General features: G+C 47.4%; 2 protein-coding genes across 4 annotated transcripts in view; one reads left to right on the forward strand and one right to left on the reverse strand.

Annotated features, from left to right (window-relative positions):
• The window catches only part of PDGFD (platelet derived growth factor D), a 225,219-nt gene that overhangs the window by 101,962 nt on the left and 108,343 nt on the right, over positions 1–14,914 (forward strand). The window lies entirely within an intron of this gene.
• Positions 11,326–14,492, reverse strand: DDI1 (DDI proteasomal shuttling factor 1). Its single transcript, XM_025929151.2, has 2 exons — positions 12,816–14,492; positions 11,326–11,521 (listed from the first exon to the last, which is right to left on the reverse strand). The coding sequence occupies exon 1, from the start codon at positions 14,158–14,160 to the stop codon at positions 12,961–12,963; it is 1,200 nt and encodes a 399-aa protein (XP_025784936.1). The 5' UTR covers positions 14,161–14,492; the 3' UTR covers positions 11,326–11,521; positions 12,816–12,960.

The raw sequence follows: 14,914 nt of genomic DNA on the forward strand, positions 1-14,914 counted from the left end.
ACAGGCTCCAGGCTCTGAGCCATCAGCCCAGAGCCTGACGCGGGGCTCGAACTCACGGACCGCGAGATCGTGACCTGGCTGAAGTCGGACGCTTAACCGACTGCGCCACCCAGGCGCCCCTGGATTGGTCGCTTTAAAAGAGTTAATTTTATGTTACAGGGATTTAAGTCCAGTTTAAAATTTATACAAAAAATTTTTTTTTAATTTTTTTTTTCAACGTTTATTTATTTTTGGGACAGAGAGAGACAGAGCATGAACGGGGGAGGGGCAGAGAGAGAGGGAGACACAGAATCGGAAACAGGCTCCAGACTCCGAGCCATCAGCCCAGAGCCCGACGCGGGGCTCGAACTCACAGACCGCGAGATCGTGACCTGGCTGACGTCGGACGCTTAACCGACTGCGCCACCCAGGCGCCCCTATACAAAAATGTTTAAAAGATTTTTTAAACAAACAAACAAAAAAAGCCCATGACTATTTGTATACTTGTGCTATGTTTGATTACACTCTCTAGGTGCAAGAATAGTGCTTATAATATCTGGCAGGCATTTTTATTCAATAAACATCAGTAATAGAACTATGGGTTGTCCCGGAAGTCACCATTGTAGGGGAGGAAAGCTCTTCTCATTTCTTCTTCTAGGTTCTTTGCCTGGTCTAATAATTAGACATAAGACAAATTAACAAGAGGAAAACAAATTTAATTCGGTATATGTGGAAGCCCATAAAAACATGAGGTGCGAACAAGTGACTGAGGAAGGCAACTGTTACACCTTTTGGACAAGGAAACAGTAAATTCGCGAAGAATTGACAAGTCCAAGAAGTTTGGGCGTGGGCTAGCAAATGCGTAAAGAAGCAACGAGGTTTGCGTATACAGACTTCTCAGCCCCGAATCCCACATCTCTGGTGATGGGGATGCCGTCTATCCTCTTTGTACAAGGAGGATCCCTTTCACGTGGGAGATTCAGTTCCTGCTTCATGGGGACAAAGGAGGGTCAGGGTGTTTTTCTTACTCTGGCTCTTTCTTAAGTAACTTTAATTAAAAATAATCAGTATGTCAAAGTGGCAGATTTGGGGGTAGTATAGCCCTCTCCCCTTCATCCTGCCACCCTTTAATATTGTGACCTGGGACTTTCCTCATATACCTCCATTATCTCACTGTATAATTGCCTGTCTTGAATTTTCAGTCTTCCCAAGAACCTTTGTATTCACTTCTACTTAAGTTATTACCGTGATGTTGGCAGCTCGCCTTTGGAATAGCTCCTAAGGTGGAATCGTTTTGGAAAGCCTGGTCACATGCTGGCTTTCCTCCTACACATCATTAATGAACGTGTCAACTAGAAAGGTCACTCACCGTGATGCCCGAAGCCCCCCGCTGATCATTTGAGCGGCATCTGATATATTGCCTTTAATTATTGCCCTGTCCTTGTCAACTAATTCTCAGTTCATGTTGGAGGCCTTGTGGTCAATACAATTAAAATTAATTTTTCCCGTTTTATGGTGGTGGGATGCTATTTAATGCCATCCTGGTGATACCTGAATACCAAACTTTTTTTTTTTTTTTTTTGGCTGCTCCTGGGCCTGTACTTCTGTTTCATTATGACGATAGCTCATGACAGCGGTTTCCGTAATGACGGAGAGCTGGGTTTTCGCTTCCCGACCACCCTGTGCCGGCTGTCCCCATTCCTGGCTTTCATCTGTAGCCTGTTGGGCCGCTCGTTAGTACCTCTCGGGCCTGACGAAGTAACAAGGGCAAACCCAGCTTCTGCTTGTGTGGCCTGGCGCACGGCCCATCTTCTGTCTAAAAACTGCTCTGGGGGATGGGGGTGTAGAGCAGTGGTGGTGAATTAAATGGGTGTCTGGTTCCCCCGATGCCGACACCTACGGTTACAGTTAGAGTCTCAGACGTGGGGGCACTGCTGGTTACATGTGCCCCCAAGGGTGGGCACTGGGGGCGCTTGGAGGGGTGGCCATTTGCCTTCAGGACTCTGGCGCAGGCGAACAGACACTGAGTACTCCCCGACCTAGGGTTCTAGAAGCTGTAGTCAACCCAGGGGGCCGCACGCAAGGCTGGCTGCCTCCCAGTGGGACGGGCCCACCACCTTCTCCTTTATCCTGGGGACAGAGCGCCCAGAGAGCACAGCACAATGGGTGCAGGAACCAGAAGGTCCACGGCCTCTGTCTAGGGTCCCTTCCATAGGCACAGCCTCTGTCTGGTGTCGCCTTCATCAGCACGGCTGGTTTTCTTTCCGATCCTGGACCCGGAATCTTCAGTGGGCCTTCGGGGTCGCTCCAACACTCAGCTACCTCTCTGACTAATGAGTCTCTCACCCGTGCCCTCCCTCCTAGGTCTTTCACCAGCTCCCTGCCCTCATCTCAAGCTTGCTCGTGGCCTTGCTGAGGTGGTTAGGAGAAGACAAGAGGGCATAAGTGGCTGTCTTCAGGCTGTCCCATCTGCCTGATGTGGTCCCAAGCCAGAAATTCCTGTTCTTCGGGCTCCACTGCCCCTCAGGCACAAGGATCTGGGTCCTGGGTTCCCCTTGTTCTGTAGTTTCTTCATTTTCCTCCCCACCCTGGATTATTCTCATCAACATGTAAATACACCCAGTAACTTCCATAGTAAAACACTTGGTCTTGTGGCCCTTTCATCCACGATGTTGTGGCCCTCTTCCCTGGAAGAACCCCTTCCTGAGGGAGCTCTCAGGATCTAGCTCTCCCCATCTCCTTCACGCCAGCTGACTCCTGGACCTCCTCCGAGGAACCTTTCTTTCTTCACCACACCCACAACGTCACTCCTGCCCAAGTCACCGACGACCTCCATCTTGCCAAATCTCGCCTTGAATTCTCAGCCCTCTTCCTAACCTCTCAGCGCTGTGGGACCCCCTGCTCTTCAGGAAACTTCTGTTTCCTTTGGCTTCTAGAGCCAAATGTGATTTCTTTATTTCCCTCCATACAGTACCCACAGGTTTTCACCAGGGACTCCTCCACATCGGGGGTCCAGGAAGCTATAGTCGTCCTCGAAAGTGTGGCCCAGATTATTCATGTGTATCTTGGGAGACTGAAATAAGGCCGTGCTTCTTAATCCCTGTCACTCACCAAGCAGATTTACCTGAGCTACATACTAGAGTCATTTTGGCCACCTGTTAGTGGACGTTATGTGTTTAACCTGACCGGTCACCTTCACCTCGTGACCTTGGCATTTCAGCTAAAGGATGCTGTATCTCTGCCCTATTCTCTTAACTTCCTCCAGGACCTAAACTCATCTATTGAGTTGGTTGCCAGGGGGTTTTTAGACCTTCACAAAGCCATGGAAAGTTCCAGTGCACATGGAAATGTGAAACTTCTACACATGCCTTTCTAGGAGTAGCTCTACATCGAAATATGTAAAAATCAAGCAATTAACAGTATATTCTCGCTGTTCTTTTGGAAATTCTGCGGCATGAGTTTTTCAAAAGCAGTGGAGCTTGAATCATGATGAAGAGCTGGGTGCCCGGAAAGGTTTTTGCATTTCTCGTGAAACTTACTGAACACCTAGAGAAAGAGCAAAGCCGTGTTGTTGTGCCTCGTGTCCATGAAGAGAACTTGAGACCAGGCACTTAAGAGTCATTACATAATGAGGCTTTGACAGTGGAGACCTTGCCATATGTAAACTCCTACAGCTTATCTCCAATCAGCGAGATTGTTTTCCATCATTCCTGGCTTCGGACGCCAAGGGATAGCAGGTGGCAGGGCTTGAACAGAGATCTCTGTTTCTGTTTTACCCCAACTGCCCATCTGTTGCTCTCACTTCATGCAGTTGTTCCTGGTAGAATACAGCTTGCAGCCCTGGCTCCGGGATATTTAAATAACATTTTTCTTAACAGCGTTTAGCTCTAAACTTTTGAGGAGGTAGGTCAGAAGGGGAGTGATTAAACAGGGCGTGAAGAATGGGCCTCTCGGATAAGACAAGGTCCTTGTCCGCATGTTGCTGGTGCTCACCGGAAGTCATCTGCTCCCCCACACCGCTCAGGTCTGTGAAAGCCACTCCTGTCACAGGCTCTGTTGTCCTTGCGGTGACAGAGGGAAAGGTCCCGCTTTGCCATTTGGCTTTTCTTTGCGTTGTTTGGCACACTGAGCCTCAGTGGCTGACCTCTTTTCCTTGGAACCTTCTCATGCCTCTGCTTCCGTGGCAGTGTGATCGGCCGGTGGTATCTCCCTCTCCTTCCGCCCAGCCCCCAACTCTCTACAACTTTCTGCCGGATCAGGGGTCCCCCCGTGTTTCTCCCACCCCTCAATCACATCCTGGGCCAAGCTGCTGCTTCTGGACATCATCTGCTGTCCGTAAGCACAACTTTTTGTCCAAAATCTGCTGGTTTCCCGCTGTGCATCTTGTCTTTCTGTTCATTGCATCTTGTCTTTCTGCCAGTTACGTGGTGACTTAAAATAAATGTGGAGGCAACATCATTATTTGTGTTCCTTTTCGTCGTTTCTGCTCCTCTGTTCAGACAGTCCCTGAAAATGCCCAACCTGGGATTTACTTTGAGGCTTAAATTCATTCCACCACTAATCTTACTCTCGGGGTGAAAAATGGTATAATTTTGTCTTATCGGGGCTTCTTCAGGATAATCCAAGTTCATAATTATTTGAAATATTTATTCTGCTCCTATTTTCTGACATCCATTTCCATTGATTTCATTTTTATAGTGGCGTAAACATAAACCACTTCTAAGGGGTCCTGACAATTAAAGCAGCTTCTTCACCTTCAGTTGTATTGTGGGTTTTCTTGAAAAAATATTTAGGGTTCTTTCATTAAAGTATTTTAGTACTTAAGATGTGGTTTTCTTATGATATTTAAAAGGATTCATTTTCGGGGTGCCTGGGTAGCTCAGTAGGTTAAGCATTCGACTTTGGCTCAGGTCATGATCTCACAGCTCGTGAGTTCAAGCCCCATGTTGGGCTCTGTGCTGACATCTCGGAGCCTGGAGCCTGCTTTGGATTCTGTGTCTCCCTCTCTCTGCCCCTCCCCCACTTGCATTTTGTCTCTCTCTCTCTCTCTCTAAACTAAGTAAACGTTAAAAAAATTTTTTTAAAAATTAAATGATTCATTTTCCAGTACAGAAGCATTTGATGAATCAGTTTAAATAGGGTTAGTTCTCTTCCACAAATAGACTAGGACATTCTCCTTTCAAGGTATATTTGGACATATGCTGGTAACATGGGTTGTCGATCATTCAGGCCCATTAAATCTGCATCCTGTTTGGAGGTGCCCACAGTATGCTCTTTCTCGTGCTTTACATTAAAAATCCGGTTCCAACCCTTGTAGGGTGACCAGATGTTCTGGTTTCCCTGAAATGCAGGGTGTTGCCATGAGGTTAGACTGTTGGTTTTCACGAAGGTGGGATTCGGCCACACAAACCCACTAGGTAGATTGTCCTTGGAATGCAACAGTTGGCAACTTACCCAGATTAAAAGCACCCTAAGGATTTACTTCTTGGATCACTTACATTTAAATCTGTACATGTGAATATCAACCATGTTGTTAACTCAGAACGTATTTATTCTAATTATACAAGGATAATCCGTCTAGAGACGCCTGGGTGGCTCAGTCGGTTAAGCTCCAACTTCGGCTCAGGTCACGATCCCCCAGTTCGTGGGTTTACGCCCCACGTCGGGCTCCGTGCTGACAGTTCAGAGCCTGGAGCCTGCTTCGGATTCTGTGTCTCCCTCACTTTCTGCCCCTCCCCTGCTCGTACTTTCTCTCTCTCTCAAAAATAAATAATAAAATGTTAAAATTTTTTTTTAAAAAAACAAAGGTAATCTGACTATATATAATTTAGTCATACCTACCTTAAATATTTTATTTAAAAAATAAAAAGTCACACTTTCTCTGCATCAGCTTATTAATAAATGTGGGACTTTGTCCATTTATTCATTCATATAATCTATATCTATTAAGCAGGTGCTCTTTGCCTTGTAAAAAATACCGAATACCAAAGATAACATTGCGAACAAGATCATTGTCGCTTCGGAAAATCCCAACACCTGCTAGATTTTCGTTAGTAACTTGGGCCCCATTCCAGGTTTTCACAGTCCCCAAACATTTTTAGAATTGCCATCTGGTTGGCCCGGAGAAGCCCACTTCTTATTCCCTGGAGGTTAAATATGTGACAGTGTTCCATTCCGCTGACTCATCTCTAGGAGTTAACTTCTTCTGCCCGCATTGCTGTTGTTCGTGGTCCTGTGAGCCCAGTATCTGTTGACAGCTGTCAAACTGAGCTGGGAGACTAAGCCCGCACCAGGAAGGAATTTGGGCACGGCGCCACCCACCGCGGGTCAAGGCAAGAGCAGACCGCAGACTTCACCTTGAAGTTCGCCCTGAGAACTGCTTTGGTTAGCTGGGTCACCTCACCACTGAATGACTCATCTTTGAGGAGGGGACAGATTCTCCTGTTTGCCTGGCTGCAGCTCCAAGTACCGGTTGAGCACCAAAAACTGTTGCACATCCAGCACCGGGATAGTGGCTGACACACAGTAGCTGCTCGATAAAATTTTCTCCCAGAGATTCTGCCATGTTGCGGTCAGCAGCTCAGATCGGGCGCGGGAGACCATCCCCTGCACTGATGTTCTATATGTCACGAGTCAGCACCGAATGGAATATTTTTTTTTGAATCATTGACTTGGCATTTTTTTCCAGCTCGTCTGACTTCTAACTTTTAAAGGCTCAGACTATCACATTTCCTTGTGTCTCTGCATGACACAGGACAGTGACTGGACTCTTGAAAAAATATATTGAATTTTTAGTGATGTTGATGCATGCAAGACATTGATACTTTCTGACAGACTCACTGAATCTCTAGACTTGACATGGGTTTGAAGGGAGAATATGCGAATTAATGTAATTGTAAATGGGGGCGCCTGGGTGGCTCAGTCGGTTAAGCGACCGACTTAGGCTCAGGTCATGATCTCAGTTTGTGAGTTCAAGCCCCGCGTCGGGCTCTGTGCCGACAGCTCGGAGCCTAGAGCCTGCCTCGGATTCTATGTCTCCCCCTCTCTCTACCCCTCCCCTGCTCACGCTCTGTGTCTCTCTGTCTCTCAATAATAAATAAATGTTAAAAAAAATTTAAATGAATTTTCCTCTTCATCTCAAGGTCCTTGCAACAAAGGGCTAGTAGAGTAGGATTTTAGAATAGTGACTGATGTTGTAGCATAAGAATTTGATGGCATTGAGTGATTACGTTACCTGGAAAATGCCTTTGTTGGTCCTCAGTGTCTACTTTATTTGGTCACAGCATCCATATATCAGTTACCAGTAGAAAATAGACATTTTGCTCTCCTCTGGAGCACCGCCTGTGTGGCCTCGTATGGACGTTCACACAGGAAGAGTTTACCTTATGATTTTTCTAATGGTGTTCTTAAAATAAGCCTTACTGATTAGAAATAGAAAAGCTGGCTTGATAAAAGTCTTTCCTCAAAAAAAGAAGTGGGGGAGGGGTGGGAAGGGGCAGAGGGAGGGGGAGGGGGAGGGGAGCCACCATCAGAAAAGAGTCCTTTGGGGTAATAAGAGAGGAAGCCGCCACAGGTGTGCCCAGCTCCACAGCCCCTCACACGGACCCTGTACCAAAAGCCACAGCGGGACTGCAGACCCCGCTCCTCTGATACTGGACTCTTCAGAAAGTCTGATTCTGACAGGTAGAGCCAGACCTGCAAACAAGCAGGGGCACAAAAGCAAGTTTGACTCAGGCTCCAAAGTGAAGACGTTTTCACTTTAAATACCTGGCCAGTGACGAATAAAGTAGTGTGGACCTAATGGCCAATACATAATCTCAGCCCAGTCCCCACCCACCTTATAAAACAGCACTTAAACCCAGGGAGATGTAGTTTTAAAAGCACAACAGAGGGGCGCCTGGGTGGCTCAGTCGGTTGGGCGACCAACTTCGGCTCAGGTCATGATCTCACAGTCCGTGAGTTCGAGCCCTGCATCGGGCTCTCTGCTGACAGCTCGGAGCCTGGAGCCTGTTTCAGATTCTGTGTCTCCCTCTCTCTCTGACCCTCCCCCGTTCATGCTCTGTCTATGTCTCAAAAATAAATAAATGTCAAATAAAAAAAAAATAAAAAAATAAAAGCACAACAGACCTTTAGGGTTTTTCCCCCTCCCCTTGTCCTTGTTTACCCTTTCTTTACCTTTGTTGCTCTTCTTCGGTTTTCCAGGCTCTTGTCAGTCTCCAAGAACCACTCTGAATGTTAGCGCTTTAACAGCGTCTTCCCCAGCGGTGAGTCCCAGATCACTGTCCAACCACTCCCTCAAATGTTTCTTTATGGAATGTTGGATGTCAGCAGTGACCCTCTGTACCAAGTGCCTTGTTCTCCTAGAAAGGCAGCATTTAGGGGCACCTGGGTGGCTCAGTGGGCTGAACCTCTGACTCCTGATTTTGGCTCAGGTCAGGATCTCAGGGTTTGGGAGTTCAAGCCCTGCATTGGGCTCTGCACTGACAGCACAGAGCCTGTTTCAGATCCTCTGTCCAACCCCCCCCCACCCCTTCCCCCTCACATGCGTTCTCTCTCTCTCTCTCTCTGAAAAATAAACATTTTTTTTTAAAGGGCAACATTTAATGCCTGCAGTGCATTAAATTCATACATGCAGACACCCGTTTCTTTTTCTTTTGGGGAGTGGGTTTTCCCCTAGGAACAAGAGAAATTTTACGACCTGGTGCTTTAGGAAAAAAATGGAGGCTGTGTGCTCTCCAAATCTCAGTCATCAGTCTTCTGGTTTAACTGCAGCAGAATGCATTACTGCCTTCTCGAAATGCATGCTTATCGACGACAGTGATTTCCTTTTAGGTAAAACGGGCATTTACATGGACGCTAGGTGAAACCAAGGGATTAATGGATTTCTTTAAATGGCTTGTCATCTTAAACAGGGTTAGGTCAGCTTCCTCAAGTGGCGTGCTTTATCCTGATTTCTAACCGGAAGAAGGAAAATGAAGATTTGTTCCTCGTTTTCCAGGTAGTACATTCCCCGTAGTCGATAATTCCCAACAGCAGACGCTGTAGAAGTTGTATGTTAGCAGCCTGAACTGTAGGAGGAGAGGATGTTTGTTGTCCAGAATCAGTGTCGGTCATTTTAGACATATTGAGAGTGCACTCAGTGGCTTGTTTTTTCTTTTAAAAATACCCCCTGTAATAAGATTCATTCCTTCATTTGCACCAACACATTACACGTCCACCCTTTCTGTCCTCACTTGATCACAAGTCTTTCCCCTGGCTCTGCCAGGCTGTGCTCCCCTTGAGGTCTGGAAATAACTCGCACATGTCCACGTTTGTGAGAGTGTGGCTCAGTGCTTATTTCGTGGGTGTTCAGTAAATAATTGTTGACCCTCTTCTGTCCACTGCTCCTCTGTTGTCCTTTCTGCTGGTGGTGGTTAATTTCCATAGATTTTGTTTTGGTTTTGTTTGCAGAGCAGCGGGGTCATTTATCCGCATTTGGCAAGCATTCCTTTAAGCAGGGGGGGAGCCCAGGTCACCAGTCATATGCAAATTCAAGATGAGACTCTCCGTCTTCCTTACAAGGCTTACTCACGTCCAGTAGCAAGAATCCGAGTTGGTGACATTTTGTGACAATTTTTACTGGTAGCTAGGACTCAAATGTGTCGCATCAAGGAGGTTGAAATCAGAAAGACCTGAACTCAGCAGGCCGGCAGGTCAGTTTTTTCACATTGTGGGTCATGATACCTTGGTGAGATAATTAGTGGGACACGTCTAAATGTATTTTCTTAAGTAATAAAATATAGTTTTTCGAAGTAATAGCCTGGGAAAGGGTAAAACATTTCATATTATTTCAAGAATTTTTTTGTTTCGGAAAAATAGACTTACGTGTGTGAGTGTGCACGTGTGTGTGCGTGTGATGTGAAACTGAGTCGCAATCTAAAATGTAGATTGTCAGGGCACCTGGGAGGCAAAGCGTCTGACTTCAACTTGGTCATGATCTTGTGGTTCATGAGTTCGAGCCCGCCTCGGGTCTGTGCTGACAGCTCTCAGCCTCAGCCTGCTTGGGATTCTGTGTCTCCTTCTCTCTCTGCCCCTCCCCTGCTATCTTTCTCTTAAAAATAAACATTAAAAAAAATGTAGATTGTCGTCAAGAAAGAGTTTAAAGAACACTAAGCTTTGGATATCTGAATGTTTCATTATTCTGAGCCTTGAATGTCTCATCTGTAAAATGCGGTTGGTGACTATTTTGAGGATTTATTCTGAGGATTAAGGGCAGTCATACATGAAGGCACATTGCATAGCATCTAATTTACTTGATAGACATGCAAAAGATGTAACCTTTTCCTAAAACTAATCCATTTAAAATTTAATCGACAAGGATGTATTCAAGTGCACACAGGACTGAGTCAGGATTTCGATCCATGAAACTAATTATTAAAATCCTATCTGATTTGAAAGACAGTGATGTTAAAAATTAATCAGGAAGGACACTGCTTAATTCACCCACTCTGCCTATTGATTTTTTCTTGGAGATCATTGCTTTTTAGCTCAATAAAAGTATTTTTAATTTATCAACCCATTTACTCAAGTAATATTTTTAGAAGCTAGAATATGTCCAGAGGAACATGACAGAAATTTTTACATGGGTCCAAACTTAGGCTGTGAGAAACAGCTAAAAGAACTAAGTTAAAACTTAAGTGACATTGGTTTCATGTATTCAAAGGATTATTTCATGCCAGAGAAATCACATTAATTACATATGTTCTTGGAAGAAGGAAACTTGAAGACCTATTTATTGGAAGTTATGGAATAGTAGAGTTCAGTTCAAAATCAGAAACAGAATTATCCTTGAGACTGGTCCTGAGTCACTGTAGCTACTTTAGAAGGGATGTTCCTCCAAGAAGGCAAGGTGGGTATGTTGGGATGTGATATCGTGCAAACTACCTTTTAGTTTAAAGATCTGATGTTTTTCAGGTTGGTTTTTATGGGTGAGACATCCTGATAGGCCAAATACCTAACTTTTATGTCGAGCATTTCCACATGACATGCACTCAGGACATTCGGACCTGAAAACAGAACCCTGTAGAAACTGCTGAGCAATGTGCTTATTTTTTTTTTAATGTTTATTTTAGAGAGAGAGAGAGAGTGAGAGAGTATGTGTGTGAGCAGTGGAGGGGCTGAGAGAGAGGGGGACAGAGGATGCCAAGCAGGCTCCTCACTGGCAGCAGCAAACCCGACGCGGGGCTCGAACTCACAAACTGTGAGATCATGACCTGAGCCAAAGTTGGACGCTCAACTGACTGAGCTCCCCAGGCGCCCTGGAACATGCATATTTTTATCAGTGAAGGATTCATTGTATTTATTCAGTCAGTTTTCATCACAGGCATTTAATTGATTATCCCTGACTTTACTCTGAATTTCTTCCTTTTGTTAGTTACGTTTGCTGAGTACTTAGGAGCAAAAGTAGAGAAGAGGTCTGTCCATTGCTCGTTTTTAGCAGTTCAGTGGATGCTGCCGTTGGTGCGAATGCAGACAAGGTTGGGGCATCTGAGCATGGGAACATCTATTAAGAAAACAGGCGGTGAACAGGTGTCTGGAAGGAAGAGGTGACTCTTTAGAAATAAGATGGTTGGTGTCACCAAGCAGCCAACCAAGAAAGGCATATGGTGATGACAGGGAGCATTTTGTTTTCCTGTAACTTTTGGGAAATGCTTTCAGTGGCTTTAGATTTTGTTGGGAAATTTTAATTTAATGTAAAGAATGCCCTAGATCATAATGAAGCCCGGGCACCTGACAATGGCTCTCTGCTCCAAAGTGATTTATTGATGAGAAATCTGAGTTGTGTCAGATGCGAACCGATATGCCTAAGTACCACTGAGCTAGAATCAGAACATGTATTTCTTGACTTAGAATCTACTGTTCTTTTTTTTTTAATATATATTTATTTTTGGCAGAGTGTAAGTGGGGAAAGGGCAGAGAGAGGGGCACAGAGGATCCAAAATGGGCTCTGTGCTGACAGGCGCACAGCAGCAAGCCCGATGTGGGGATTCAAACTCATGAACTATGAGATCATGACCTGAACCAAAAATAGAAGCTCAAACTACTGAGCCACCCAGGCACCCCTAAAACAGAGGGTTTTTTTGTTAGATGATTTAGTTGAAATGAGTATTAAGGGATGTGGTCCACTGCCTGCTCCTACCTCCCACTGGCCCCACAGCACAACCACTAGCCTTCCAAGTTGCACCATATAATTAAATTTAAAAAATCTACTTGCTGGCCTTCATTTTATGACCAGGGTTTCTTTGAATGCAAGGGAAAGGGGGCATTATTTTAGACTTCCTAGGAGAAAATTCCATTTTCTCAAATGTGGCAAAACAGCCTTTAGGGGCAGAGTGCAGTGAGCATGATTCCAGGGGAGTCCGCTGGAAGGGAAGATGTAGAATATGAGGAAATCTGCCTTTCTACTGTCCAAAACAGACATTTGTAAGTATTAATCAACTTCAGAGTATAACTGGCTCACCATTTCTAAGACTTTTCCCAAAGAAAACAACATTTGTGAAAATAGACCTATTTCTCTTAATGTAAATAGTTGTTAGTGCTGATTGGAAATTGTTTTGTTACAGATATTCTGTGGGGTCTGTAGCGATGGCTCTTTCTAGGGAATGAGCAAACAGCATGTGGTTTAGACGAGCCACCCAGTGATCTGATAGGACAGTGTCTCTAAAGGAGGAGATTGATTTTCTTTGATGGATTCTCTGGAAATCATGTGGAACCTCCAGAGCCTTCCTGGGCTGAGGCTCAGTGACATTGGGATAAGGGAATGGATGAGGGGCCGAGATCAAGCAATCATGACTTACACGGTGATGGATCTCAGAAGGTAGTGCCGAAGCCAGGTTTGGTTGTTACTGATGTTTTTAATGATTACATGGCCAGTGAGCTCATATTTTATAATTTCTCGGGACCTGAGGCTCCCTCAAGGTGGTGGCATATTTATAACCCATTTCAGTGCTTTTTCCGTCCTAAATCCTTGACCAAACGCTTAATAGTGTCCACTGCTTCCTTGTCTGAAGACTCTTCTTGCCCAGCACTGCTCACCAGCTTGGCACATAGGGGTAACTCCCCCTCGGGAAGGAAGGAAGTCTGCGTGCCCGTGGTGCCGATCACCAGCACGTTTTTCTTCAAGTCGATGGAACACTGATGTCTCCTGAGCATGTCCAGCCCGAGAAGCATGTCCATGGGCTGGTCCTCGAGGATAGAGAACGAGCACTGAAGGAAATCCCCTTCGATCTGAATCTGAGCCAGATGGACCCGGCCCATGATCCTCTGTGTGCCCACCCCCTTGGCGATGCCAGCCCAGCGCCGGTCCACCAGCCGGATGATATTGCACCTCTCGGCACAAGCCTGGCTCATGATGGTCATCTGGGCCCCCGAGTCCACAAAGGCCTTCAGAGGGTGCCCGTTGACTTTGCAGTTGATGTAGAGCATGGCCACTTGCCCGAAACTCTCCGGGGCCTCCTCCATCGCTATGTTCATGTTCTCCTCGATGTTCTGCTGCCGGATCTCTTCTTCGATTCTGGCCTGAGCTTCCAAGTCGAACGGGTCCGCGGAGTAGAGACGAAACCTCTCCTGCTCCCGCAGGGCCCTCTCCCTCTGCTGCTCCATCAGGACGCGCGAAAACGTCTCGAGGTTCCCACTGAGCAGGGCCTCGGCCAGGCGGGGGTTGCGCTCCTTCAGCAGCGACAGGTCGTGGGGGCTGGACAGCAGCATGCTCCGAATCAGCACAGGGCTGTCCAGGCTCTGTGCGGACACCCTCTTCTCCCCGGAGCTGAGGCCGCGGGGCTGCACCCGGCGCTGCAGGTGCTGCGGGGGGTGCTGCTGGCGGCCGCCCGACGTGCCCGGCTCTGCCGGCCCGGCCAGCTCCACATGGGGCAGGCTGGCCGTGCGGCCGGGCGTCCGGGATCCCGCGCTCTCCTTCTGCAGCAGCACCACCACGTCACCATCGCGGAGGCCGTAGGAGCCCAGCGAGCTGTGGTCGTCGGCCAGGACCTGCTCCATGTGGATGATCTGGATCTCGTTGGTGGGGACCCCCGACTCCAGCTCGCACAGGACGCGGAAGTCGTGCAGCTCGAAGTCAGGGCTGACCTGGAGGGAGAAGGTCGCCTCCGACAGGTCCCTCCGCACACAGTACACGGTGACCAGCATGGCATGGGCCCCGGGTCGGCGCAGGGGATCGGCTGCGTGGCAGGCTCACCGGTGTCCTCCCCTGGTGCCCCGGCTCTCGTTCATTCGCCTGTCGGGGAGGCCCAGCTGCTCACCAGCCCCACGGAACCTCGAGGGCACGTGTGTGTTCCAGACCCCGTTTGTGTGGTGCTGCTTGGAACTTGGAACGCCCGCTCCCCCAGAAGCCAGGTCTCTCTGGTCCCGCAGCGTGGTTCCCAGGCCAGCCCTTCCAGCCCTGCCCATCCGTCCTCTGGGAATGATGAGCTCTTCCCAAATAGCAGGAAAGGTTTCATCGGGGCCCTCTGAGAGCTATAGTCCGTGTGCTCTTCGTCACTCTGCAGGCAGGGAGTGCGGTCGCCTCCACGGCCAGCATCTCCCTGTGTGCCTGGGGCAAAAGACAGGGGTCAGACTCAGTGCCTGAGCTCGGGGTGGGGTGGGGGTCAGACTCGGTGCCTGAGCTCCATGACCTCACGCTCTCGGGGGGGCTCAATGTGAACGGGGAAATCGCAGTACTGGAGGCAAGGGCTTCTGCTGAGACACGTTGAGCTCCAGAGGAGACCAGGCAGGTCCTGACGGATGCACATTTTCTGTGGGAAAAATGGTGAGAGTCACTCCGGACGAAAAGAATTAAAAAAGCCAGAATTCATGACGCGGCCTGCTTTCTGTCCAGGGACGTGAGCCATCCAACGTAATAGGAGAAATTTGTACGTGGTTTCGAGTGGCAGGATGTGAGGCT

Source organism: Puma concolor, chromosome D1, assembly GCF_028749965.1.
Source record: "Puma concolor isolate L17-30 chromosome D1, mPumCon1.1.hap2, whole genome shotgun sequence".
NCBI classification, from domain to species: domain Eukaryota; kingdom Metazoa; phylum Chordata; class Mammalia; order Carnivora; family Felidae; genus Puma; species Puma concolor.

Coding starts and splice junctions, on each gene's coding strand:
- DDI1 (XM_025929151.2), bottom strand. CDS start 14,160: ATGCTGGTCACCGTGTACTGTGTGCGGAGGGACCTGTCGGAGGCGACC.